Source organism: Vanellus vanellus (genome assembly GCF_965231255.1).
Source record: "Vanellus vanellus genome assembly, chromosome: 7".
Lineage (NCBI taxonomy): Eukaryota > Metazoa > Chordata > Aves > Charadriiformes > Charadriidae > Vanellus > Vanellus vanellus.
In genome coordinates this window covers 41,233,743-41,259,604 of record NC_138912.1, presented here as the reverse complement: position 1 = coordinate 41,259,604, position 25,862 = coordinate 41,233,743, and the positions used below count along the sequence as shown (strand labels likewise).

Genomic DNA, 25,862 nt, shown 5'->3' with positions numbered 1-25,862 from the left:
GGTTTCAACCAGTCAGATGCTTGCTGACCAGTACTAAGATAAAAGTCAGATTCTGAAGATGTCTGCTTGTCCTTTGGCACAACAGAATTTTTTACTGAGAAGATGAGGCATTGACAGTAAGTATACTCAGCTGAAGCAGATTGTACAGGTTGCAGTGTTGTAGTCAAAGAGGCAAAATATAAATCCATCAGTGATTTTAAAAAGTCACTGGAGAACTAGCTAATATCAGCCAGTGTATCACACGCTTATCGCTATGACTAGCAGGGTCGTCATGAGCATGTCTCCATATGTGCTACTGAACAAGCAGCAATGTTCTGCTCTTGGCTAAACAATCTCTGAAGACGACATGCCCGGGAATTTCACCTTTAAGCTCTCAGCTAAATAGCTCCACGGGATGCACTGTTTTAGTTCTCCATCACTTGCCGTACTTTTGTCAGTCAAGAGTTGTTGATCCCAAGATCAACTACCGTTAGGCAGGTTGGTCCTGACTAGCACGTTGAGCACTTCTCCTTCTGAAACTCTGAGCTACGTTTACTTCCTCTTTACAAATGATACTCTCCATTTTACTCTGATCTGAGTCTTCAGGCAAAAGATCCAAAATGCAAACAGCCAGTCTTCCCACAATAGTCAGTATTTCTGTTAAAGCTGCAGGGATGACAAAGTTAGCACATACCAGAATCTAACATTTCTTGACGTTATACAGGACCAGAACATGAACTGACTCCTGAGCTAATTTACACATTTTGGTTTATCAGAGAGATCTAATTTCAATGTCTTATTGGAAAATATAGGTCCTGCCCCATTTTCCTCGCTATTCACCTCTACTGGTAAGCGGGGCAGGGGGGAATCAGAGGTGGAACAGAAATGGTTCTAGTGTGTATCACATGAGCACGCCTCCCTGCTGAAAGGAATTTGGCACCAGCAAAATATCACAACATTTTCCTGGGCCATCGAGAAGGGAGCAGGGAAGGCTGGATGACTTCTTAACTTCATATTCTTCTTCCTCACAAACTAATAAAAACACGCAAGTACACAAATACTGGAAATTCAGAAGTGTCTGATGAAACCACTTCTACCCGCCTTCTCTACCAAAGCTCGGTAAACCCATTTTCAGTATTTGAGATAAAGCATACAAACACACCTCCAGCTTGTGTGCACTTCTCTAAGCACCTAGGAGACCCCCAAACCTGTAAGGAAGTACAATGGCAAAGACAAAAGTTAAATAATTCAGTCAGAAACACTTCTGGTAGTTAAGCAGCTATCCACTTCAACGCATGCCTGTCCAGTACCCTTGGGAATCAAGTCAATCTACCAGATTAAGATGCTGTAATTATAGTTGCTTTGGGACACTACCAGATGTTTGCCACCACCACCAAGTCCCTTCACGCCATCACATTTATGAAGAAGCCTTGTTGGAGCTCATCCATGCAAGGCAGGAGTTGGTAGCTTCTTGCCAGGCCCAACCTGCTCATACACTTAGCACCCTCTTCTTCACTAACACTACCTCAGAAACAGTCTTAAAAACGCCCACCCCAGGGTCATCAGCTTGTCTGCTAATTTCTCATGAAGAAAGCAGAGTAGGCAAAATCCTCATGAAGACATCTTCAGGGCGACCTGGTCCAGGCTCCTCCTATTCCCAGATGATGAGTCCCTCAGAGATACGTAGTCCTCAGAGGAGATGACATGGCTACTCCTGCTCAAACCAGAAGACCAGTTCAGGCCAAAACAGAAACAACCAACGGTATCAGCTTTCGACCTACAAAACAGGAAGGATTTGGAGTCCAGGTGCCATCTGCAATAAACAGTGGGTAAAGACGAAGACTGAGTTGATGTTTCCAGCACCCAACAGCTCTGTAAGCAGGTGGATATACCACCTGCAGTCTCACCACTGGTGAAGAGGCCATCCTTCCAGTAAGGATTCAGAGAAGAAAGTGCATTTCCACACCACGACCACAGTTAAGGGAGATCCCACCTCTTGCAGCTGGAGTGATGGTACTACTATGTTTCATCCTTCTTCAGGACCTCAATGCAGAGGCAACGCACTTTGGTGCTGGTCCCCAGTGCCACCCATGACACCTCCAGGGAGGTCAGCAGAGGAGAGGAAAAAGCTGATGAACACGCTGTGGCAGATGGATGGAAAATGGCTTATACCAAAAGTGCTGAAGCAGCTTTGGAGGAAAGCAGTGCCAAAGCAAACAAGGCCACTGGATGTAAACCAATGCCAGCAGAAGCAGAAGGCATGGTCTTGTCAAGCCTCACCTTAAAACTTCATCAGGTGGAGCAGAACCAAGAAGGATTTCCTTGGCACTCAAGGGCCTGCCTGAACAAGAAACTGCGGGGACTCAGCTTTACTGATAAGAGTCTGGAGAAGACAAGACAGATGACAAACTTCTCACTGGACATCTTTGAATCTGTTTTCCTTGGGATAAATTTGCAGAGGTCTTCAGGGACTCAAACTAAACAATACAACTTGGCTGAGCTGGTCGTTTATCCTTTTATCTCCCTCCAGCTTTTTAAAGCATCAAGTTATTTTCCTTCCTTTCCCACTACACTAACTTAATTAGCTTCATAAGCTAAGTTCATGGGTACTGGAACATGGCACGGCCACTCAAATTGAGGGAAGACTTGGTCATGCTTTTTTGGAATTAGCTCTTAAGGCTGATAACTGTGTCACTGCTTTCACCGAAAAAAAAACCCTCATTAATTCAAAGTGAGGATTTAGCCAGCTCCAGCTAAAGCATCAGGCTCCAATATATTTCATGGGAGACAATGAAGAAAGTTGATGTAATATGGGCCAAAGATAGGAATTTTAAAAATCAAGGCATGAGCTGTGAACTTGGAGTTTATATAGCAAACCAGAATACCAGATCAAATGCTCACAGAAACACAATTTAATGAATAGGCTTCTGAAAATGAGTATTAGCTAGAGGCTTTTTTTGAATGTGTTTTGCTTCACTTCCAGTTACATCACAGGCATCTGCCTCAAAAAAAAAAAAAAAAATATCGCAGATGTATTTCTTTCCATAACCAAATCTGTATCATAAAATCTACAGTGCAGTATCAGACGCTTGAGACAGAAGCTGATTTAATCACACTATTTTGACATATAATACTTATCTCTACCTTGTGCAATTTCTCAGTTCTCAGACTGCCAGAAAAATGTACCTCACTCTAGAGCCGATATCTGCCTCTAACTGCAGACCGAGATCCAAATCCACGATTTAAGCCTAGCTGATTTAAGCCATCAGCTAGGAGTTCCCATGTCCTCCTGAGAGTTCAATTTTGCCGAGACCTACAGGCACTTAAAATCACTTTGCAGCACCAGCTAAGGGGTTTGGAGATGCTATCCAGCAATCAGAAGACGGAGATCATTTTTCAGTCTTTTCCATGCTGGCCTCACAGTCTTCCTGTAGTCACGGCTGATGGAACTTCTTGTACCGTTTTCAGATCAACAATTAAAAGTCTTCTGACATTTTCAGAGTTCATTCTTCAGTGTTTGCTAAACAGCAATCACCCATCCTCTTGAACTGTGTAGCAGAACTTCTCATCTATACAGACTCAAGAGATGAAATGGCATACTCAACAGCACAAACAATGCCGTCAGTCCTGCCTACGCTAGAGTCTGGGTATAAAACAGCAGTGACTCTTTCAAAAAAAAAAAAACAAACCCAAAACAAAAAACAAACAAAACACCAAACCCACACCAAGGTTTCCCTCTCATCTAGACTCCTGAAAAAGGTCTCCTTTACCCTCAGGCTCTGCAGGCAGGAAGATCATGAGATCTTCTGTATTATTTTAAAAACAAGACTCTCATTGAACCAAATGATAAAAGGATACTCTGAAATACTTTAAGATTATCACGTCAACATCAATAACTGGAAGAAAAAGACTCCACACAGGTACGTGGAAGGAAACTCAGAGAGACTACAGCAGCAGCCTGAGATGGAAGAATAGCCAAGCTCCAAGTCAGAGAAACAAAAACCCATGCTCAAAAAACCCACCAAATTATTAACGTCTATCCATCAGAAATTCATATATAATAACTGTACTCAAGCCTCAATCCATTTTGTTCTCATATGAGCATGCTTTTCATTCTTGAAAGGAAGTAGCTACAGCATACTGAAGAAATGGTTCAAGAAACAACTTTATTAGACGAGAAAAAGACCAAAAGTTGTGGACTTACTAAGTGATGCCAGGTGGCTCAGGTTAGGGAAGAGCTGAAAAAGGGTAACTTTTTCAAAGCAGTCACCCTCTTACCAGCATCTTCTCACCACAACCAACAATCCTTTGGCTGAGGTCAGCTCTCAGTGTCCTCTGAATTTGCTTAAATTAAGTTTTGTCATTAAAAATAAAAATAGGATGCTTCACCGCTTTAAATTTCACATTGACAGTGCAACACTAGGTGCTTAAAGCCACTTGATGACTCGTTTGTTTTGTTTCATGCCCAGTAAGAAGAATCGAGGCACATGCACTATCCAAGAAGAGCCTGATCAAAGCTGCGAAGGATCCTCCACACTAGAGAGCTCTGCAGACAATGCCACTGTTCTTCAGAGGATTAAGAAATTTGAAAGCAAGTACAGGTGAGCAAATCTGCAGCCCCTCAGCTGAGGTCAGTGGTATCAAACACCAACCCAGACCCAGCAGGAGGACACAGAAGTTCCCTTTATCTCCACAGATGAGATGTAGCTGTACTCCAGCCTGAGGGCCAGAATAGATCCGAGAATTACACTTTTAATTAACGTTATGGGGGTTATTAGGTTTCTTATAGAAAGTTAAGATGCAGACTGGTACATCTCTGATGCCTTTGTGTGTATGCACGAAAACTTGTTTAGCAGCTACCAATAAATCTGCTACAAGAAAACCTTGGAAGATCCAGTGACAGACAACAGACCTGTAACTCCAGCTTTCATAAACACGTGTGAATAAACCAGAATCTCTGAAAGAAAAAAATCCTGTTTCTCCCAGTTATGCTGTTCCTCATTAGTTAAATGATCGCTGCCATCTTCTCCAAAATGCGACAAGTCTCTGCAGTGGAAGGCCCTCTCTTTTGGGGTACTAAGAACTGCATAGAGTCAGTTTGTCTAGGACAGGAACAGGCACAGCTGTGAAATACTTTTACAGAGAAACGTGTTCAACTTTGTGCCAAGGTAGGTTTTCTGCCACAAATATTCACCTTTGCCCTATTCCCATCTTAGTCACTTTATCTAACAAGCTGTCAAAAGGACCGCGTGGAAGGATCTCCTCCTCTAGTGCAAAAGCATGTCAGAGATGGAACATTTCACTCATTCTCAATACAAAGACTTCAGCAGTGGTTTCATCAAACAGAATAAGACACATCTGAGAGCATCCACAGACCCAGTCCCAGATGCCCTCAATTCACATCTGCGTTTACAGTAGAGCTAACAGAGGTAGTGTCACCAGAACTGCGTGCCACCACGTACCTACTTTGTTTTGGCACTTTTACGCAAGGTTGAGGGCAATTAAGACACTAGATTCAAGAGATCTTGGAGGCAGATTGTCAAGGTGGTTTCTTTACAAAAGACTTCCATCTGGTGAAGGGACAGTTTTTATCTCTCTGAAAAGCTTGCAGATGTGGAAAGAAGAGCCTTCAGCATGTCAGCACTTCTTGGCCCTAGCCGTCCAAAAACACTGACAAAAGGAGCACCTCTACACTATCTGCACAAAGCCTGAATAGTCAGGGTACTTGATAAGGATAGACAAAAAGAAACAACAACAACAAAAAACAACTCACTACTCAGAAACTACAAAGGGATTCTCAAGAAATGAAACCACGGCTGATATGACACTCTGAAATGAAACTACAGCATAGTAACACGCTCGCTGTGTTTCTGCAGACAACTTTACACCCTCTTGGAAGACCAAATTTGTACTACAGAAATTGTATGCGATAACGAGGAGCTCCAGTTTACACTGCCACTGGATCTCAGTGCTCTCTACAGAGCTGAAACAAATACGGGAGTTCATTCCTGGTGCTACAGAGCCAAGATCCAACAACTGAGCTGCACACTGGTATTTCGGGAGCTTACTCAGGGAGGGGCAGTGGAGCACAATGCTTCCTACAAAGTCCATTCGCAATCCACATGTTACTGAAGATGGTAAAGAAATGACAAATTCATGGTTAAGATAGGACAGGGACCGGCTAAAACAGGACATTGATTTTGGGTTTTGTTTCACCTCCTCCCTGCATCCCTCATGTCTAGCCCAAAGTACTTATCAGGGTGCTCCTTTAAAAGTCCGTTCTCAAAACTGGCCCCTATGCGTTGAAGTTTTAAATGTCAGTAATTTTAATGCTGGCTTAAAGTAGAATTTCTATTTTTAAAATGCTTTGTTTTACAGTTCTCTGTATTGCATATAACTGCGTTGATCAGCCAAAACATCTCATTAAACAGGCAGAAGAAGATAATATTCCCATTAAGAAACTGTTTTAAAACTTTTGCAGACATCAGCACATATCAAACAACAGAACATGACATTTCCAGCTAGTGAAGTTACACCATTTAACTAGGTAACAATACCTTGTAACTGAACAAGCCCGCAAAATAACATGCACATCTAGTAGGTACAATCTGCACGCACAGTTGTAAGAGACTTATCACATATATTTATTTCCCAATCCACTCCAGTATTTTCTTATTTTTCTGCTTTGCCTGTACACCGGATTTGCTCAATGAATGCTCTTAAGTTTTACAGCATCCATTAAACAAAAACCTTTATGAATAGTTACACATTAAGTAGTAAATACAAAGGCAGTCTTTAATCAACATGGTCTCATCCTCACCTTTTACTTTGGTAGACACAAACTAGCCCCACAAGCACCGGAATTAATGAAACCCAGCAATGAGGCATTCATCTTTAAGAACTCGCTGACTTTGGTGTCAAAATAAGTTCTGGATTCCCCTCCCCCCAATGGAGACACTGATAAAATTCTCAGTTCCGAGTGAATTCTCTAAACAGTTCATGTCAGGCATTGCAGCTGGGAACCAAGAGATGGCTGAACAGATTGCAGAGATACTTCTACAAAGCGTTTAGGAACTCAATTATCTTGGAAATTCAACCATATTTGACAGATGGGTCAGCCACCAGCCAACAGCACACAGACAGGATCTTCCGCGGCTGCTCAAATCTTAGGAAAATTTAGTGAAGAAAACAGCTGGAGTTAACTTACTCAGTATGCAAGTCTATTTTTAGAATGAGAATGTTTCTTCCTCAATTAGATTACTCACAACTACCCGAATGACTGCAATACATATCCAGTATAATTTTTATCCAACCTTTGTACTTAATCTCACCAACTCTCAAAATAATCCAGCTTTCATTTTGTGGTAGATTCTCTCCTTGGGAAAACCAGACGTCAAAGAATTAAATACTGTGATTACACATTTCACTGAAGACTAACCAACGTCCCAGCCCTGCATCAGGATTGGCTCGACAACATTTTCCAGAAAAGTGAGAAAACCAACCTTTTTCAACATCTTGTTCTGTTTGTGGAAAAATTCCACTTTGATATCACCGCATACCGGCAAAGGTTGAGGGAATTCAAAGTACATATACTTGTCTTCACGTCTTGAGGGTCCTGAAGGGGAGGTGAATATCTTTACCTTTAGCTGGTACACCACAAACTGAGGATCTGCATGGCAAAACAAGAGCGTCACTTTGTAAGAAATGCCTTAAAGTATCAAAAAGTACAATGTCAGTATCGGAATCACAACCATGAGCTACGATATTTTGAAAGTTAAATAACTACCTATGAAAGAGTTAATCACCGCAGGGCATCAAACTTTGCTAGATGTTACTGGAAATAACCTAACGTATTTCTGTCCTTTGTAGCAATATTCTCAGGCAACCATAGGGTTCCTAGAAAGCTGCTGTTTCTTTTTAATATAATAAGAAATGACTTTATGAAGTGACTTCTTGACTCTTCCTTGTGTATTGCCTCTCATCTCTATATTATATGGACATAACTCTCTCGTCTCTTCTTCGAATTGCAGAGTTGGCCGTCACGTCAACACAAACTGATTTCTACTCCTACACAAACAGAACCGCTATACAAACAAAAAAAAAGGACAAAATTTAACATTAATACACAAGCCAACCAGCACTGACAGACTAGCCACACACAGACCTTAAGTCTGTCCTGTAAATCATCATCACCAAAAAAGCACCAGCCACGGTGTAACTTTCCAAATTAAATCTGCAGGGGTAACAGCTGAAATTATGAGGGTTTTTCAGTGCAGCCTAAATGGATTTTCTTTGGAAATTGCCAGGCACCAGCACAAAAACCAAAAATATTAAATGAAACTTTATTCAAAGAAGTTTTTCTGCATTTGTTCCCACTTCTCTGTTAAGTATCTGATGCAGACTGCTCTCTTTACAATACACACTGAACCATACCCTGCCGTAGAGTGCGTAGCCACCCCGAAACCATCCCTGCAGAGCCGTGGAACTCCCTACTGAGCATCCACACACTATCTTGATGAACAGCCCAGCCATAAAACTGCTACTTATCTCCCTCAAATCCTCAGAGCTGTGAAACCCGGTCATCCCTTTGTTTTACCCAAGGGCCATGACTTTGCTCAGTCAGTGACTTTAAAACAGAAGGAAGATAACAAGGAAATCAGATTTAAAGTTATCATGTGTCGGTAAAATTACTCCCATCGCAGTAGATAACACAACTGAAGAAATAACACAGACCATTGGTTTCACATTCTGAAAAATCACTGCAAACCCCACAGAAATGTAAAATATTGCAGTACACAAAGATGCTGAAGTTGATAGTTACTCTGTCTTCTCAGGTGCTTAGCAAATCTTTCATTTATCCCAACATCCTGCTGCAAAAAGAGCATGCTAACAGCCTGGGATGGACAAACAAAGCTCATGCAAGCAATTCATACTGGTAGCTTGATTTCGCAAGTTTATCCAAAACCTTAAATAAGTGGTAATTGCAGAAATCTGTAACCTCCACACATCTACCTTAGAGGCAGGGGTTTTTGGTAGAGGCTCCTCCCTTCTTCCTCCTCCTCTAAATACAGCTAGCCTGACAAGTTGCTTGATTGTTTCTTAGGTGCATTACATGTTCAGGTACTGTCTTATGACAATATTAATACAGTGGAATTTTAATCAAAGTCAGAGGAGGCACTGGAATTAATTACACATTGCAGTAATCCCCATAGCAAAACCATTAGAAAGACTTTTTCCACTAACAAAAAATGAACACGCAACACTAGGCAGTTACTGCCCTGTAACGCAGCCTGCAAAAGGACAGAAGTGAATAAGTGAATTCGTATTTATACTTCAAAGTTTCAAGGAATCTACTGTTCCTTACTAACACATTGAGTATCGCAAACCAGATTATTTGTTTACAGGTGTATTAATACTTTACAAGCCTCCACATAAAGAAAAGCTTACTCCAGAGTTAATTAGATATTTACCCAGTTGAACCAATTTATTTTTTTTAAACATCATGAGAAGAATGATGGTGCTGCATTTGAAGCCAACACACCATTAAGCAAATGTTTTTCAGCAGCAACTCATGTTTCCCAAGAGTTGCTATATTGCAAAAAAAAAAAAAAAAAAAAAAAAAAAAAAGGCTTTTTATGAAATTAAGGAGCAAATATATATATATATATGGCATCACTTATCTTCAAACCATTAAATACTTCCCAATTTAAAACTGTAGTGAAACAACCCTATGAGTCCTTCACAGACTTCAACTTACTACACCTGGGAGGATGCTAGCAGATAGACCACAGTGACCTAGCAGATTTTGGAGCACAAAGTGTTTTAAGTATGATCTTCTCCTCCATCAAGATGTGCAGGTCTTCACGTCACGTACCAGAACGGTAACTGTCACACAACTAAACCAAGATCAGAGGCCAACACGTTTCCTTACAAGAGCTAACAGAGGTTGACGGGGCGCTGGGTACTTACTGCAAGTTCCGCTGCTGAACATGGGAATTGTTTCAAACATCATCTTGTGAAACAGCAGTGCCACTGGTCTGTAATCCAGGTGATTCTTTAACAGGTAGCTATAGTAGTACACGTAGCGCCTCTGACTAGGAATTGTCACTCCCTAAAGAGAGGGAAAACAAACGTTAAAAACCACCAAGACCATTTAACATCACTAAGAGAGGTCCTGCCCATTATCTCAGAATATAACTAAAGGCAAATAAATCACAAATGAAAAGGTAGCTAAAGCAGCTGGAATAAACACACCGTCATGATTTAGGCTGAGTATACTTCTGCAGCAGCTACGCTGGAGACCGGCACACAGGGTAAAGCATCTAAGCTGGCTGTGCCTGGAAAGCAGGAGAGCGCTGCACTGCTTTCCACACCACACAGAGCCCCAGCCACGCAGGTTTTTAGCACAGTAACTCATGACGACCCTCAGCGATTTCTTCCTTGGGGACCATCCTGGGTACTTTAAGGACTAGGAAAGACATAATCCACCTCCAAATCATTCCCAAAGACAGCTTCTGTATGCATTCCCCTTTTCCATAGATGCGTGTCCACATCTCTTGCGCTCCTCCTGCAGAGCGCTGGAGAGGAAGCTGTTTGTACACATTACCTAACACCAGGCAATTAATTATCCACCAGTCCCCTGCACGCAAGGAGCAGGACACTGGTTTTCCAGTTACTTTAGTACATATCTCCAAACATCCATCTCAAGCTGAATGCAGACTTTTCCATATCTTAAAAACACACACCTCAGACACCCTGAGGTCATGTAAAAGTTGGTTTCATGCTGCTTTTTTTTTTTTTTTCGGGTAGGGATGTTCAGCAAGAGGCGCCTCGAACATACTCTGATTTGAAAGCACCGATAGAGGAATTACATTTTGACAGCAGTTTAAGTCAAAAGATTCTTATTTTGTTTGCTAGTATCACTGTGCTCAAGACTGACGCTACCTTCTATTAACAAAATGCCCTTTTGAAATGTTTTCACAAAAAACAAAAGTGGAAAGTTTCGCTAAGATAGGCCCAATAGCCCAAACTGTTAAATAAAGAACTTCTCAGTTGAATTACAACTCTGAAGTAAACACTTGCTTTGAGAAAATATAACCAAAGAACATTTTTATTACTGTTTTTAAATCAACTTAAACTTCAAATAAGGGAATAGTTTTAAAGCTCTTCTAGCTAATATTTTCAAGCAAAAACAATAAAGATGAAAAATAATTTAATTTCCTAGAAAATGCATTACATGGTTTAAAACAACCCACACTATATACCTGCAACAGCATCAGTAAGTAAACTTCCATATTAAAACTAAATGTGAAATTGCAGTGAACTGGAGATAAAAGGCTTTCATATATGACTCTACAAGCATTTTGGTCACAAAACCTCTAACACAGTATTTCTACGAACTGTTAGTTCTAATGCCTGCTTCACCTTACAACAGCTGTAAGTTAAGAGTGACCACCGTACTTTCAATTCAGCAAGCACCTATTCTGCACAGATGAAAATATTCACTTCCTGCCATTATTTAAAAAAAAAAAAAAAGTTGACAATTATGTCTCCTTACCACTTCAATTGTTTCTAAATTACACAAAAGACTTTTCCTTACAGCATTTGTACAATGACCTTGTTAAGTAGCTTTCTACGCTGATCACGTTTTTGGTTCAGATGTCACCTCAGCAGTTATCAGACCCGCTTCTTAAGGTAGTTTTAAAGCTTGCTTTCCTGGGATCTGAGCTTCGTGACTTGAGAAAATCCCAGCCTCAGAGCAAACCATCAGTAATTTGCCAATGATGCCAACCAGAAGAAAACCATGCAGATAAGGAAAACACATCCTCCTCTGCTCACAGTTTCTTCATGCTGTAAAGGATGTGCCCCACAGAGAAACCCCAGCACACCTGACCAGGACAGCCAGGGCTGGGACGGGAACGAAGGGAACATAGTCACTTTTGAGCCTATATAAAGCGACAGCTGATCTCAAAGCAAAACCAGTTCTCAGCCAAGAGGGCAGTTTTATCCCTCCAGCCAGAGATTTTAACTCCCCAGAGACATGGCCTTTACCCTGAGATCCAAAGAACCAGCCACACTGAAGCGGAACAGAAAGTTCTCCATTTTCCAAAGGTCTGATTTCAAAGCAGAACACTTTCATAACAAGCTAATATTCCAAGAAGTACAATCAACCCCCTGCTTACTTTTAGTCAAGAAGAATTAAAGATCAGGGAAGCGGTTTAAGTATTTTCTCCTCTGGAAGTTTACATTTCCCATTTATCACCATCATCTCTTTTTTAAATGGACATTAGATAAGCTCCTCTAGTCCCAGAGTTTCACAAGGCACTGCCAAGCTGTGTAGACATCACAAGAATTGTCAGGTGCAGCACCTGGTTCTCCTCTCACCATAGCACGGGCGGTATTATGAAGAACAAACATTTGGAAGTAATATTCCCACATTTACTTTAATAACATGCCCTACTGTGAGAGAGAAGCTAAAGCTGCAGCCTCAGACTAGGCTGATGGCATCGAGTTTAGCAGAGGTTGTCACCTGAGTACGTCGAACACACAGGCATCAATCACAACAGACCAGCTCTGATACAGCAGACTTTGGACATCCACCCTGCTCGAACAGCCATCCTGAGACTTCCTTGCACAAATTAATTGGTTTCTATTTCCTGGAAATAGTTCCACTATTAGGAGCCGTTCCTAAAAATACAACTGTATGACAGTCAAAGAATGCTCCTGAATGGATCATCTCCAGCTCAAGCACTTGAATAGATGTTCCCAGCTGATACCTATCGGTTGAGTAGACTATCTTTCCTTCTGACTCTAATTCTCACCATAGAGCCCTTCAAGGCAGAAGCAGGAATAAATAAAGACCTTCTCCAGCTGTAGGAAGGTAAGTTGTCAGTCTTCATCATCACAGTAGTATTTCAGGGTCCATCTTAAGTAAAAAACAGGTGATAAGCTAACCATTTCAAACAGTGGAAGCAACAGCTTTTTTAGACTTCTCGGGGGGGTTTACTTCTTCTCCAGCTCTGAAAACAGGCTGGACAATTACAGTTCTTTATCCAATTTCAGAAAACAGCTTGTCTCCCTTGGTTCAAAGAGAAAATAGAAATCAGTCCTCTTGTACTACAGTGGTGGTGACTTATAGACACAACCATTTAGCCTAAACTTTCTGATCATCATCATTCCCTTATTCTGAAAAAGCTCCCTGCGCTACACTGAGTTACTGAAGTCAAAAGATGCAGCTTACGGGGGGGGGGGGGGGGGGGGGGGGGGGGGGGCAGACACGACAACAACAAAGTTTTTGGTCAGAGACAGACTTTTAGACTCAGTTCTGCAGTGTCTTATTCACCACTACCTTTCCCAGGACGACAGTATATAAACAGACTATCTAGCAACCGCCACCCTCATCTACAACTCTCTCTTAATGGTGCAAAAGCCTCCATGAAGCTTCTTCTCCCAGTAGGCACTTAGGAAAAGCTTGCTCCAGAAGTACTTGAGGTTGTTCTCTTGACCAATTAGTCATACTTCCTCTTGCACTTAGACTCACGCTTCCTGCTGGCATGGACAAAACCCTCTCGAGAATCACTTTGCCATGCACATTAACGGCAACAATGATTTCGGCTATACTCTTCTGAGCAGCTATATACAGAGTGCGCACCTTGTACTTGCTTTAAATGAAGAAAATTTGGTACCTAATCAAAGCCAGTTTTCCTTCATCATACACAGGTTGATCCAGCAACAGCAAAAAAAGCGCATTCTCTTGTCCCTAGGTGCAAACAGCTCTTTTGATGCCTCGTTTACTTTGAGTCCAGGAAGTCAGTTATATAAAGGTGTGGTGAAGTGTCAAAATCAGAGCAGCATTTGACATATAACACTGAAATATGGGCCACAGGGGAAGAAAAAGCTCTCAGAACCTGCACTGAAATACCCGTTTCTAAACGCTGCTTTAAGGATTATGTGGATCACATGCTGCCCACTGTCCACATAGAGATAACCACGCTCAAGTGGAGCTGGGGGGGGGGGGGGGGGAAATCAACCTTCCAGTAGAGACATTGAAAACAAAACAAAGTTGCTGGTTAAAGACAATATTTACAGTGAAGCTAAACAAGGCCCTCACTATTCCTGTTTACCAAGTTCTCCCTTACCTCAAACATGCCAGAGGTACCACTGGGGTACCGATGAATACTTAACGGACCTTACCCTCAAGGAACTAAAGTGGGGAGATACCACCCTCTTTTTACAACAGGGAAACTGAGATAAGCTTCTATTTCACTGTCTATTTGTTCAGTTTTGTAGTTTTCATGATCCAGCTCTTTACTCCTGCTGATGAAGGTTATCTAATCTACACCGTTTATTCATCACACAGCTCACTCCTCTTCATGATCATGCAGTCTTTCCAAAAGCCACAAAGTTTTGATGGGAAACCTTGACACCGTCTCTGCTCCTAGTATTACACCACAACTATCTTCTCGGCAGGATGTGGAATAACAGCTCCATCGTGTAAAGAGAGCAAACTAAGAAGTTATTTGCTCCTTCCGATTAACAGCCAAATTCTAAAATTACTTATGCGACACACTTCTGCTCTCAAGAGCCTTCAAACATGAAGCTCTGCTTATTAGAGGTCTCCGCACTGTGAAATTAATACTTTATGCAAATATTACAGGAACACAGAGAGCTCTGTACTTGAGTAGGGCGAAAGTGGCCTGCCGGGATGATCCCCCTGGGCTGCTCCACCAACATACACAAGGAAATGATGGAAGATGAGCAGGGAAGCTTGCCAAAGTGACCTTGCAAATCACACCTGATTGTATTTGGAGAAGATTTCAAATAAGGAGGTTAAATTCCCATTAACGAGGCACAACCATACCGGAAAGGTCCAAGATACAGCTACTGCTAAATCTCTCCATACCGCAGCCAAGGTCTTAACAGAAAGCTCTTGTAGCCATAAACATAATTTCTCTGAAATGAGATTTCCCCACCCCCACCCCCCCATTTCTCTTCAGAAGTACAAGAAACTAAATGGCAGCACCTCATGAAGCAGGCTCTGAGGCAGCCAATGTCTGGGCTTAACGACTCTTTTATTGAAAAGGGACATCCAACAACAGACTCTTCCAGTACACTCTTCCAGTAGTAGGGATTTTCAACTGTAACATGCGCTGTAATGACGGCGCATCTCCAAACACTGCCACAGAAGTTAAGAGAACCTGAGGAGATGAACAACTCATCCGTTCAGGCAAAACAAGCTAGAATAATCCTCTTATTTGGGCTGAAAATGCTGAACAAGAGAGCTCTTCACTCATCAACTGCCCATTTGGTGCAACACACAGCAGAATGCTATTTAAAAGGCTATTTAAAATGACCTGGCCAGATCTCTTGAACAGAAGACAGGAAAAAAAAACCCAGACTGTTTTAGTGTTGTGACTAATTGCTACTGCTGCTTAGGAAAGCTTTTTCATTTAGAACTGCACTGATCCAACAATGTTAAAGTTAAATCAAACCAGATATGACAACTTGTGGAAAGTATTTCTTAAAAGGCTCGACTATTCAAATTGACCTCAAGCAGGAAAAGCATAAAGACACAGGTAGGAGAATGGAAGAACAGAAAATAGCTCACCTTCTTGTCTCTGGTCCTTACTTCCCCATAGAAATCTAAGGCTTCTTGAGCCTTTAAAAACTTGCCTCGATGCAACAAATATGCACATATCATTACACCAGTTCGTCCCTTTCCAGCTTTACAGTGGATTGCTGCAACATGATTGTCATCTTCACTTAGCCATTGGTCAAGATCTTCACAAAAAGGTTTGATAAGCTCTAGCTGTGGTGGGTTATGGTCTTCAAAAGGGTACTGTGCAACTGAAATGAGAAGTAGTAATTTAGCAAAATCTCAAAAGGAAGTAACAGCAAGCTCAATTAGACAGGTCAACTTGGTAACAAGCATGCAAAAAATTTACTTTCTAAATAACCCCCCATCTTACATATAGACATGTACTTTTTTTTATTCCAGTATTATTCAGCAATGCACTGCACATTATACGCACTTCAGACAGTTCTCTAGTAACACATAAGCAAGCATCCAGCTACATGAAGAGACTGTTTCACACCGCTGCTGAAATGAGTGGCACAGAGCCTGTATCTTCAATCATGAATTTTCTAGTACTTAAGAGTGCATTGGCACAAAGAATAACCTTGTGAAAACCCATTACTAGCAATAATTAGACTACCTGCTGAGAGAAAACAGGGCCAGACCTCAGTCACTGATCAGACAACAGGAATTCTGCTGAAAAATTCTGAGCACAGTTGGGTCTACATTGGGAACAAACTCTCAGAATTTGCTCAAAGGGGTTTTGAAACAAAAAACCTGCCACTTCCATATTAGAAGATGGTAATTGAAAGAGAAATCTCATGTAAGGTACTCGCAATACTTCCAGGTTTTAAAGTCAAACCACCAAATTAAGTTGTCCTTTTTCTTACATGGATACACACAAACACTTTTTCCATTTAGAGATGGAAAGAATTTCAAGCAAGCATGCAGGAAATAACAGAAAACTCAAGACAGCAAATAATAAGCAATAAGATAGAAGCACCCAAACCTCTGACACCTCAGATAAGATGACAGACAATGCCACACTGACTGGCAGATTACGTGGGACTGTACTACTTTCACCAGGAGAACGGCGCTTTATTAAGTGCACCCCAATTCTTGGTTGACAGACTTGGGATCTTAGAAATACAAGTCTGGTTCATTTAAAAAATTCTCAGCTAGAACCACCATATCCTCTTCTGGTCTAAAAATGACTACATCTCATCTTTTGGCAAGTGTTTGTATTTGTTTTTTAAGTACTACTGTCTTGTCATACATGCAAGGCTCCTTCTGATGAATCCCCAAGGACTTAACAAGCAGAAGTGAGGGACGAAGCTGCAGCACAAGTCCGAAGCCTTTGGGAGGTATTCACAAGGACAATTTATTCACTCACAGCACAGATCGCCCCCTTAATCTCCCAGGAGACCAAAGAGGTAGAACCGATAAAGTGAATAATCTTTGTTAAAGAAGCAGCAAAGGTTAATGACCATGAACATACACTAATACGCTCTTCCACATGGAAGATCCAAAGACTCCCCAAATGATCGTTTTATGTGAACTCAGAGATGCCACCTTCTGCAGCAAATGTAAACCAAAGGAGGATTTTATTTAGGAACCCCTAATAAGGTATTATGAGACGCTGTGAATTTGTCCATACAACTTTTTAGTCTGTCTTAACTACATCCAATAAGATTCTTCGTGAAGAGGAGAGAGAAAGTAACGCTGAAAAAACAGCCTGAAAAATCCCAAGTAGTAACAGCATACTGAAGATGCTCTCCAAGATTTGGGATCACAGGCAAACCTTGTGGTATTTTCTTCAAAGATGAAATGAGGAGCAGATGAAACGTGTGCCCTGTGATGGTGCAGAGGGATGAAGAGTCAGAAAGCAACTTTAGGAAACATTAAGCTGTGCAACCTTGAGCTTAGAGGGTACAGGTCCTCCATGGATTTTGGTTCCTAACACTTGAGCACACAGCATGGAGAACAGTTCCGATTACTCTCTCCCAGCTCCTAGATGTTGCAAGAAAAATCCCATAGCAAAAAGAAAAAAAAAATAAAAAGGAAAGCCTGTGGCAAAGCAGAAGGCAATTTCCAGCATGGAAGTACTTCAGCAACTGCAAAAACCCTGGACAGAAAGCTAGCATCCAAAGAAGATGAGGAGCTTTCAACACTTGGTTTTGAATTTAATGCAAGAGCATCCAATTTGAAAAATTAGCTACTCTGGTGTCCTCCTGGAAACTCTGCTGAGGCATGTAGAAAACAAGGAGGTTACTGGTGACAGCCAGCATGGCTTCACTATGGGCAAGTCATGCCTGACAAATCTGGTGGCCTTCTACAAAGGGGTTACAGAAGCAGTGGATAAGGGAAGATCAACTGATGTCATATACTTGGACTTGTGCAAAGCATTTGACACTGTCCCACACGATATCCTGGTCTCTAAATTGAAGAGACATGGATTTGACAAATGGACCACTCGGTGGATAAAGAACTGGCTGGACGATCGCACTCAAAGAGCTGCGGTCAATGGCTCGATGTCCAAGTGGAGACCAGTGACAAGTGGCGTTCCTCAGGGGTCGGTACTGGGACCTGTACTGTTCCACATGTTTGTCAGCAACATAGACAGTGGTGTTGAGAGCACCCTCAGCAAGTTTGCCGATGATACCAAGCTGTTTGGCGAGGTAGACATGCTGGAGGGGAGGGATGCCATCCGGAGGGACCTGGACAGGCTGGAGAGGTGGGCCCAAGCCAACCTCATGCAGTTCAACAAGGCCAAGTGCAAGGTCCTACATCTGGGTCGGAGCAATCCCAAGCACAAATACAGTCTGAGCGGGTAATGGCTGGAGAGCAGCCCTGAGAAGAAGAACCTGGAGATGCTGATTGACGAGAAGCTCAACATGAGCCAGCAATGTGCAATCATGGCCCAGAAAGCCAGCTGCATCCTGGGCTGCATCAGAAGTGTGGCCAGCAGGGCGAGGGAGGTGATTCTGCCCCTCTACTCTGCTCTGCTCTGGTGAAACCTCACCTGCAATACTATGTCCAGCTCTGGAGTCCCCAACATAAAAGGACATGGACCTGTTGGAGTGTGTCCAGAGGAGGGCCACGAGGATGATCCGAGGGCTGGAGCACCTCTCCTACGAGGAGAGGCTGAGAGAGTTGGGGCTGTTCAGCCTGGAGAAGAGAAAGGTCCGGGGAGATCTTATTGCAGCCTTCCAGTCCCTAAAGGGGGCCTACAGGAGAGCTGGGGAAGGACTTTTTACTGGGGCATGTAGTGATAGGACAAGGGGGAATGGCTTTAAACTGGAAGAGGGCAGGTTCAGATTGAACATTAGGAAGAAGTTTTTCCACTGTGAGGGTGGTGAGGCACTGGAACAGGTTGCCCAGAGAGGTTGTTGAGGCCCCATCCCTGGAGGTGTTCAAGGCCAGGCTGGACATGGCCTTGGGCAACCTGGTCTGGTGGGAGGTGTCCCTGCCTATGGCAGGGGGTTGGAACTCGATGATCTTCAAGGTCCTTTCCAACCTAAACCATTCTATGATTCATGCTAAGTGCACAAACGAGAAGTTCCCTTTGAAATTAATTCACTTCAAGAAGATTTTAAAGTAGAACTGTTGTTCCTCTGCTAAGGGAAGTTCCGAGTCACCAATTTGCTTATCTAAAGCAACTAATTTGGAGATGAAAAGAAAGGCAGGCCACACATAGCTCCCTTCAACACTGTTGTCTTATGCAGAGGAGCTGTGAAAGGTGTTGTCACAAACAACATTTCAGGCTGTGATTGAGAGTGAAGGGATCACCCCGTAACAGAAACCATAAATTAAAGCAAGCATAAGTCCTGGATGTATTAGAAGCACGTCCTTTTCATTTACGCCTTTTCTCCTCTTACCAAAAGTACTGTTCAAGCAGATCTTAAAGCACTTTCTTCCTGGTTTGGATGTACTGAGTGAGGTTTCAGGAGACTGTCATTCAACATCGTAAGAGCAAATCAGGAGCAAAGATGACTTCAAAATGAAAATGTCAGTCCTTCTATATTCGGACATTAAAGCATCCAATGACATTTTGGTCATGTTCTAAACACCCTCTTTACAACTAGAGGGACGGTTTAAAATAATAATAATGAAAGAAGAAGTTGAGCCCTTGCTATGATGTAGTATTAGCCAGTAGGCCAAAATTTATTCATCTCCTACAATTACGTACATGCAAGTACCCCTTATCTCACCAGCCATTCTGAAGCATTGCACGAAGAGGAACTACAAGGTCCAGTACTGTGCACAGAGATATTCCTCTGCACAAAAAGCAAAGGTAAATCTATATTTATTTATTACCTGGGGAGTTAATACTGACAAAACAGGTGCATCAGTTTTCACTCACTAAGGGTCTGATCAAAAGGAGCCCCCAAAAGTTTTCCCACTGGTTCTGGTAGCTCTGCAAAACGTCTAAGAACCAACTCATCTCAAAGAAGCATCATGTGGGAATTAATTTTATTTTTTTTAAAGCAAATGAAGTTTTATTCCAGATCTTCAGAAAGTTGTTTTATATGAACAGTGACATAAGTGTTCTCTATTTTTATTCTAAGTGATGATTCTGCTTAAAAACCAGACTTCTCTAAGCTTGACATCTAAATTTTACAGTAAGTTTCCACACCAAATTTAACAGAAACTTCTATATAGCCCATTCTGCAAAAATTTGTGCAACAGTAGACTTCTGATTGTCTTATTAGACCTTGATCTAGTTAACTGTCAGGAACATACTCTTTTGAAAGCATCAAGAATCACAAGTTCCTCCAATGGCTCAAATCCCCTACGTTGCTATTCATCAGCTCCTCCTTTATACCTTCATCCAGAAACACTAAAGTTTAAAGAGAAGAACAAATACTAGACAGAAAAACGTACCTCTGCAGTTAAATTTGGCGGTGTCATAATGTCTTTCAGCACATCTAAGAAAGAAAAATAGACAAGAGTTCAAGGCAAGTCTCTAAGGCACTCCCAACATCTGTCACACCTTGGAACATACAGATCAGCATATGGGAAAATCATGTACATCCATCACCTTTATGATTTAAAACTACATCTAGAGGTTACACAGAGAAAAAACGTTTTGTTGCAGATACATGAAGTTGCTCACTAAAACATCTTTTTCTGAAAAGCGATTACTTACCCTATGGTAACTGTGGTCCATCACTATGTTTTGGTCTGTGTGACTCTCTCAGACTTTCGCACAAGTAAGGCGGTACGCTATTACTTTTTAACACCGCAGTATTAACAGCTCTAGTTACTCAAGCAGCTTTATGCTCCCACACAAACACATAGGAGCGGCTATGACCTTCATTCAATTGTCTCTGAACTCAAAACACGTGTCAAGATCCCTGAACGACAACATGGGTGCTAGGGGTGATGGGGATCACAAGGACATTTCAAAGACCCTTGGCTAGGGCAACCTAACCAAGCGTTCCTTTTCCAGTTACAGGACTGCACCAGCACCACCGGGAACTGAAAGCATCACTAAATATTAAAACAGAGATCACTTGTATCAAGCAGAGATTGTGATACTCTGGCATTTGTTCTTGAAATTAGGTGAACTCAAAAAAACCCCAGAAGGCCGGTCAGCCAGTTTTGCCCTCACAGACCCTGGAGAACAGCACATTTCTGAAGACACAGGAGTTGCATCAATGTCTATCCCACCACTCTGTAAGAGCAGCTAGCTAGTAGCGCAGCAAACCACGCTGCAGTCTTGCAGGACGACTTGCCTAAGGACAAACATCAGTAACTAGATACAAACAATCCAATCAGTAGGGCTGTAATACAGCCAAAACAACATGCCATAAGGAATCAAGCTAGATCAGATGGTGGGGGTAAGGGGAAGAAGGCAAGAAGTGGATGACCTCCATAATTTTCCTTGGAGTTGCTCTCTGCAGGTAAAAATGATGTGCCCCTACAAGATGCAAGGGAAAATGCTGTTGAGAAGGAGAATGAGAACAATCGTGCCTCAAGGACTCCAGGTTGATTTGGAGTCATTTCAGTAGACAACACACATCTAGACCTTCTGTTCTGATTATAAACCTGTACTCTTCACAGGGTTCAAATACCCCAAACCAGTTTCAGGACTAGTATGAACTTATCTTTCCTAAATAGCTATGTTACGACTGCAGCCTTTGGAGCCGCATGGAGCTTACTTGACACTTTCAGACACACAAACTTTTAGGCTCCTACTTGTATGACTGTTGCGCATAACCGGAGCCTCGCATGTGGTGCGTTGAGCTTTGTCCACCACACTCATACACTAGGGACAGTGGCAGGTCTGCTGGGGTTGCACACACACTCAGCACTTCCCTTTCTCTGAATTCCAGAGCCTTCTCGACCCTAGCCTCCGCTAGGGAAAAGTCTGGTGGTTTTTACAGCTCTGATCACATTGCTGACACTTTCTCTGGGTCAGAAATGATACACGGCAGGTTAAGCTGGCAGGCGGGACTCCAGAAAAAAAAAACAAAACGTTATCTGCACTTGAGAAGAAAGGTTACACGCTGTATGTATACCCAAGATGGAGTCATCACGCCTGGAGCGGCCATCATCCGTGCTGGGCAAAGCTGCTAGGAAGCAAAGCAGTTAACACAGAGCATCTTATCCAAGAAAGTTTCCTTCTTCCTTTTAAAGAAATACCCAATTCAAAGGGGTAGTCAGAGATTAAAGTCTTCAAAACAGAAAAAAAAAAAATGTCCACATATGGGCAAAAAAGCCTTCAAATTTTGAAGTTTAAGAGGGTATCAAGTAGAATGCCATAAGGGATAAAAAATAGTTTTGTTGATACCAAGGATAGAAACTGAGCACAGATCATAGCCACGTCACTCTTTATGCCCTCTTAAGAGAGAGCTGCACACAACAAATGCAGAACTCCAGACATGGCTGTACAAAATATACTCCCATTTTCACCACAGGGAAAACGTGTGTATGTGCAGCAGAGATCCCACACACACTTTGGGCGATGCTTCCATTGCTCGGCATTTCAAATGCATTTGGGTTTTTTTACCCAAAGTGTAGGGTACTGCACCTGGGGAGGAATAACCCCATGCACCAGTACAGGTTGGGGGCTGACCTGCTGGAGAGCAGCTCTGTGGAAAGGGACCTGGGAGTCCTGGGGGACAACAGGATGCCCACGAGCCAGCGATGTGCCCTGGTGGCCAAGAAGGCCAATGGCATCCTGGGGGGCATCAAGCAGAGTGTGGCCAGCAGGTGGAGGGAGGTCATCTTCCCCCTCTGCTCTGGTGAGGCCACATCTGGAGTACTGTGTCCAGTTCTGGGCTCCCCGGGTCAAGAAGGACAGGGAACTGCTGGAGAGGGTCCAGCAGAGGGCTACACAGATGATGAGGGGACTGGGTCTCTCTTATGAGGAAAGGCTGAGGGACTTGGGGCTTTTTAGTCTGGAGAACAGAAGACTGAGGGGGGATCTTATTAACGCTTATCAATCCTTAAAGGGAGGGTGCCGGGGGGATGGGAACAGTCTGTTTTCAGTGGTGCCCAGTGACAGGACAAGAGGGAACGGGCACAAACTTGAGCATAGGAAGTTCAATGTAAAACTGAGGAGGAATTTCTTTCCTTTGAGGTTGGCAGAGCGCTGGCACAGGCTGCCCAGAGAGGGGGGGGGGGAGTCTCCCACTCTGGAGCCATTCCAAACCCGCCTGGACGCCATCCTGTGCCACTGCTGGAGATGCCCCTGCTCTGGCGGGGGGTGGGACTGGGGGAGCTCCAGAGGGCCCTTCCGACCCCGACCAGTCTGTGATACACTATTAGACCTGTAATACAGTCGGCTCTCTTAATGAAACTTGGAACATTTTTTTAGATTTTGGGGGTGGGTTGGCATGGTTCTTATTATCATCCTTACGATTAAAGCGAATTTAAAGCAATCCACATCCTAAGTGCTGCCAACCAGGCACCTTTCAGATCAAAATCACGATCCCACTGATGACAGGACTATAGGCTACAGAAAAGATGGCAGCCTGTGCCCCACGTACACAGAGGTACAGAAAATATGCACATAAAATGCCCATAATTCACTACAGCTCCTTCCTCTAACTATCCACCTGTAGAACAGTTAGAAGAAATATACTGGAGAAGATGGAGATTATTACAATAGGGGAGGTAACAACCCGGCAGCATGTGAAGTTAGGAGATGAAAGAGGGAGAGCATGTTAAAATAAAGAAGAATATTTAAAGGAACACATGAGAAAACCAACAAAAACAAGGAACAAAATGAAACTGAATGTTCAAACATTCACTGGGAAGTTAAAAACCAAGATGCAAGGATAAGGCATAACTGACATCACTTAGCATCCTTTCAGAAAAATCTATCCTTTTACATAAAACTGCTCAGTACACACATTATTATCAACTTCATATAACAGCTACCTTAAGGGAACTCAAAACTCATGACAGCGTTTGAAATAATTCTGAATATAATCACGCAACTCCTCTGAACTCCCACCTCCTCCTTTTATACACAGACAATAGGCTGATTATTTACAAAGGATCAGCTTAATCTGAAGAGATGCTTTTGTCCAAAATACCTGAAGGCTGCAATTTCTTCCCATCTCATGACCAAACATTGCAACAGTTCACCTAATGGCATTTATGTACTTAACCTGTATAAATTTTGGCTGCATAAAGAGATAACCTGGCCTTTCTAGCCAGAGACATATAGTTTTTAAAAGTTACGCTTTCTAATCTGTGCAGTAATCACTTGGATCTTCATTTGCAACTGACCCATGTTTTGGGGAAGAAAAAAAAAAACAAAAACAAAAAACCGCACTTTAAAAGGATGTTTCATCCTGTAAAAGTTTTCATCTGAGGGTGAATATAGTAATTTCAGGAAGTTGCACTTGTGATTGGTTTTGAAGTTAGCAACAAGGAAAATCAATGGGGGGTTCTAGCACTGAAAACTCAGAAGTTAACATTTTTACATGAGGAAATTGAAGACAAAAACCTTCAGTGCACCTGGACAAGCTCCTTCCACAGTCAAAACCACAAGTATCAGCACCATAAACGTCAAAAGCATTTGTCTCGTCACATCACTCTTCTCACCTAAAAACTTTAAAGTTGTTCCTGCATAGGGTTGGGGGATTGGTTGTTGTTTTTTGGTTTTGTTTTTTTTTTTTTTTTCTCTAAAGTAAAACGAGGTTGCTAGCATACAGCAAAGCAGAAGCTTTTCAAGCATCACCTCCCTGAGTAGCTACTTGCTAAGATGCACAAAAGCCTTACTAAAGGCTTAGCTTTCTGACCCTTGAAGTTTACACACAGCAACCTGTTGTTTTTACCTGTCACCTCTCGAGCCAATTCAAAACGAGAAGCTCAGAAGTGCCACCAAGACGGCATTTATTAAAAGGCTAACGTTCTGGAGAGCTGCTAGGTTGAAGAAAATGGTTTTGGTACTGACCTGTATAAAAGCCATCCAATTAATTTATTTTAATGCCTATTTTGGTTACATATCATTTTTGTCACATCCTACCCCAGGCTTTACAGACAACTTCAATAACCAGTATACAATTTCTCATCTTCTAGTATCACTTCGCTCCACCAACAGGCAACAGAGTTGCCTCATGCACAGTCCTTCAACTAATTTAGAGGCATATTTAAATATTAACTTTTACTGGCCGACAGATTACAATGTAATGCATTGCCTGGATTTTCACACTACAGTAATTTTTCCATTAATTGCAGATAGCCTTAACAGCTCAGAGAATCCATAAATCTTCAACTTAGGTTTCCGGGAAAAAATGAGGGGTAGAAAAACAACGACCTACTTTTCAACATCAGCTGACATCACCAAATCATTTATACAAATGAAATTAGCCTAAGCTAAGGTATAAAGATAATCAAGGAAAAACAACAACAAAAAAATCCCGTATGTAACAAGAACAGCTTTCTGCATAACTATCTCTTCAGAAGAAAACATGATGCTTACAGAAGTGAGTAACCATCACATTACCAATTGCTGCTATAGTTTTTTCAAAGTACTAAATCAGAACAGTCAAAAAGAGTGAGGAAGCAAACAGAACCTGGGTACCAATACAGTTCGATTAAAAAAAAAAAAAAGAAAGAAAAAAACCCAGGAAAATATTAATTTGGCAATTTCTTCACTGTGGACATTAATGCATTAATAGAAAGCCTGCTGTGAATTACTTTTCACTTTTTAATCACGTGGTACCAGCTCCAGATGGGCTAGATGCCAAGTCATTTAAAAGCGTTCAAGTAATATGAATACACACCAGCATTTCATTTAACCTCGCTCAGCTCCACTAAATGAAGTAACAGTGCTCTCAATCAGGCT

The 25,862-nt window shown here is 42.1% G+C and overlaps 1 protein-coding gene across 1 annotated transcript in view; it reads right to left on the bottom strand.

Annotated features, from left to right (window-relative positions):
- Positions 1-25,862, bottom strand: part of PTEN (phosphatase and tensin homolog) — a 48,456-nt gene that overhangs the window by 2,242 nt on the left and 20,352 nt on the right. The window contains exons 4-7 of the mRNA XM_082486595.1: positions 20,438-20,481; positions 15,587-15,825; positions 9,949-10,090; positions 7,482-7,648 (exon numbers count right to left, since the gene is read on the bottom strand). Coding sequence (XP_082342721.1) covers positions 7,482-7,648; positions 9,949-10,090; positions 15,587-15,825; positions 20,438-20,481 — 592 coding nt within the window. The remainder of the gene's footprint in view (positions 1-7,481; positions 7,649-9,948; positions 10,091-15,586; positions 15,826-20,437; positions 20,482-25,862) is intronic.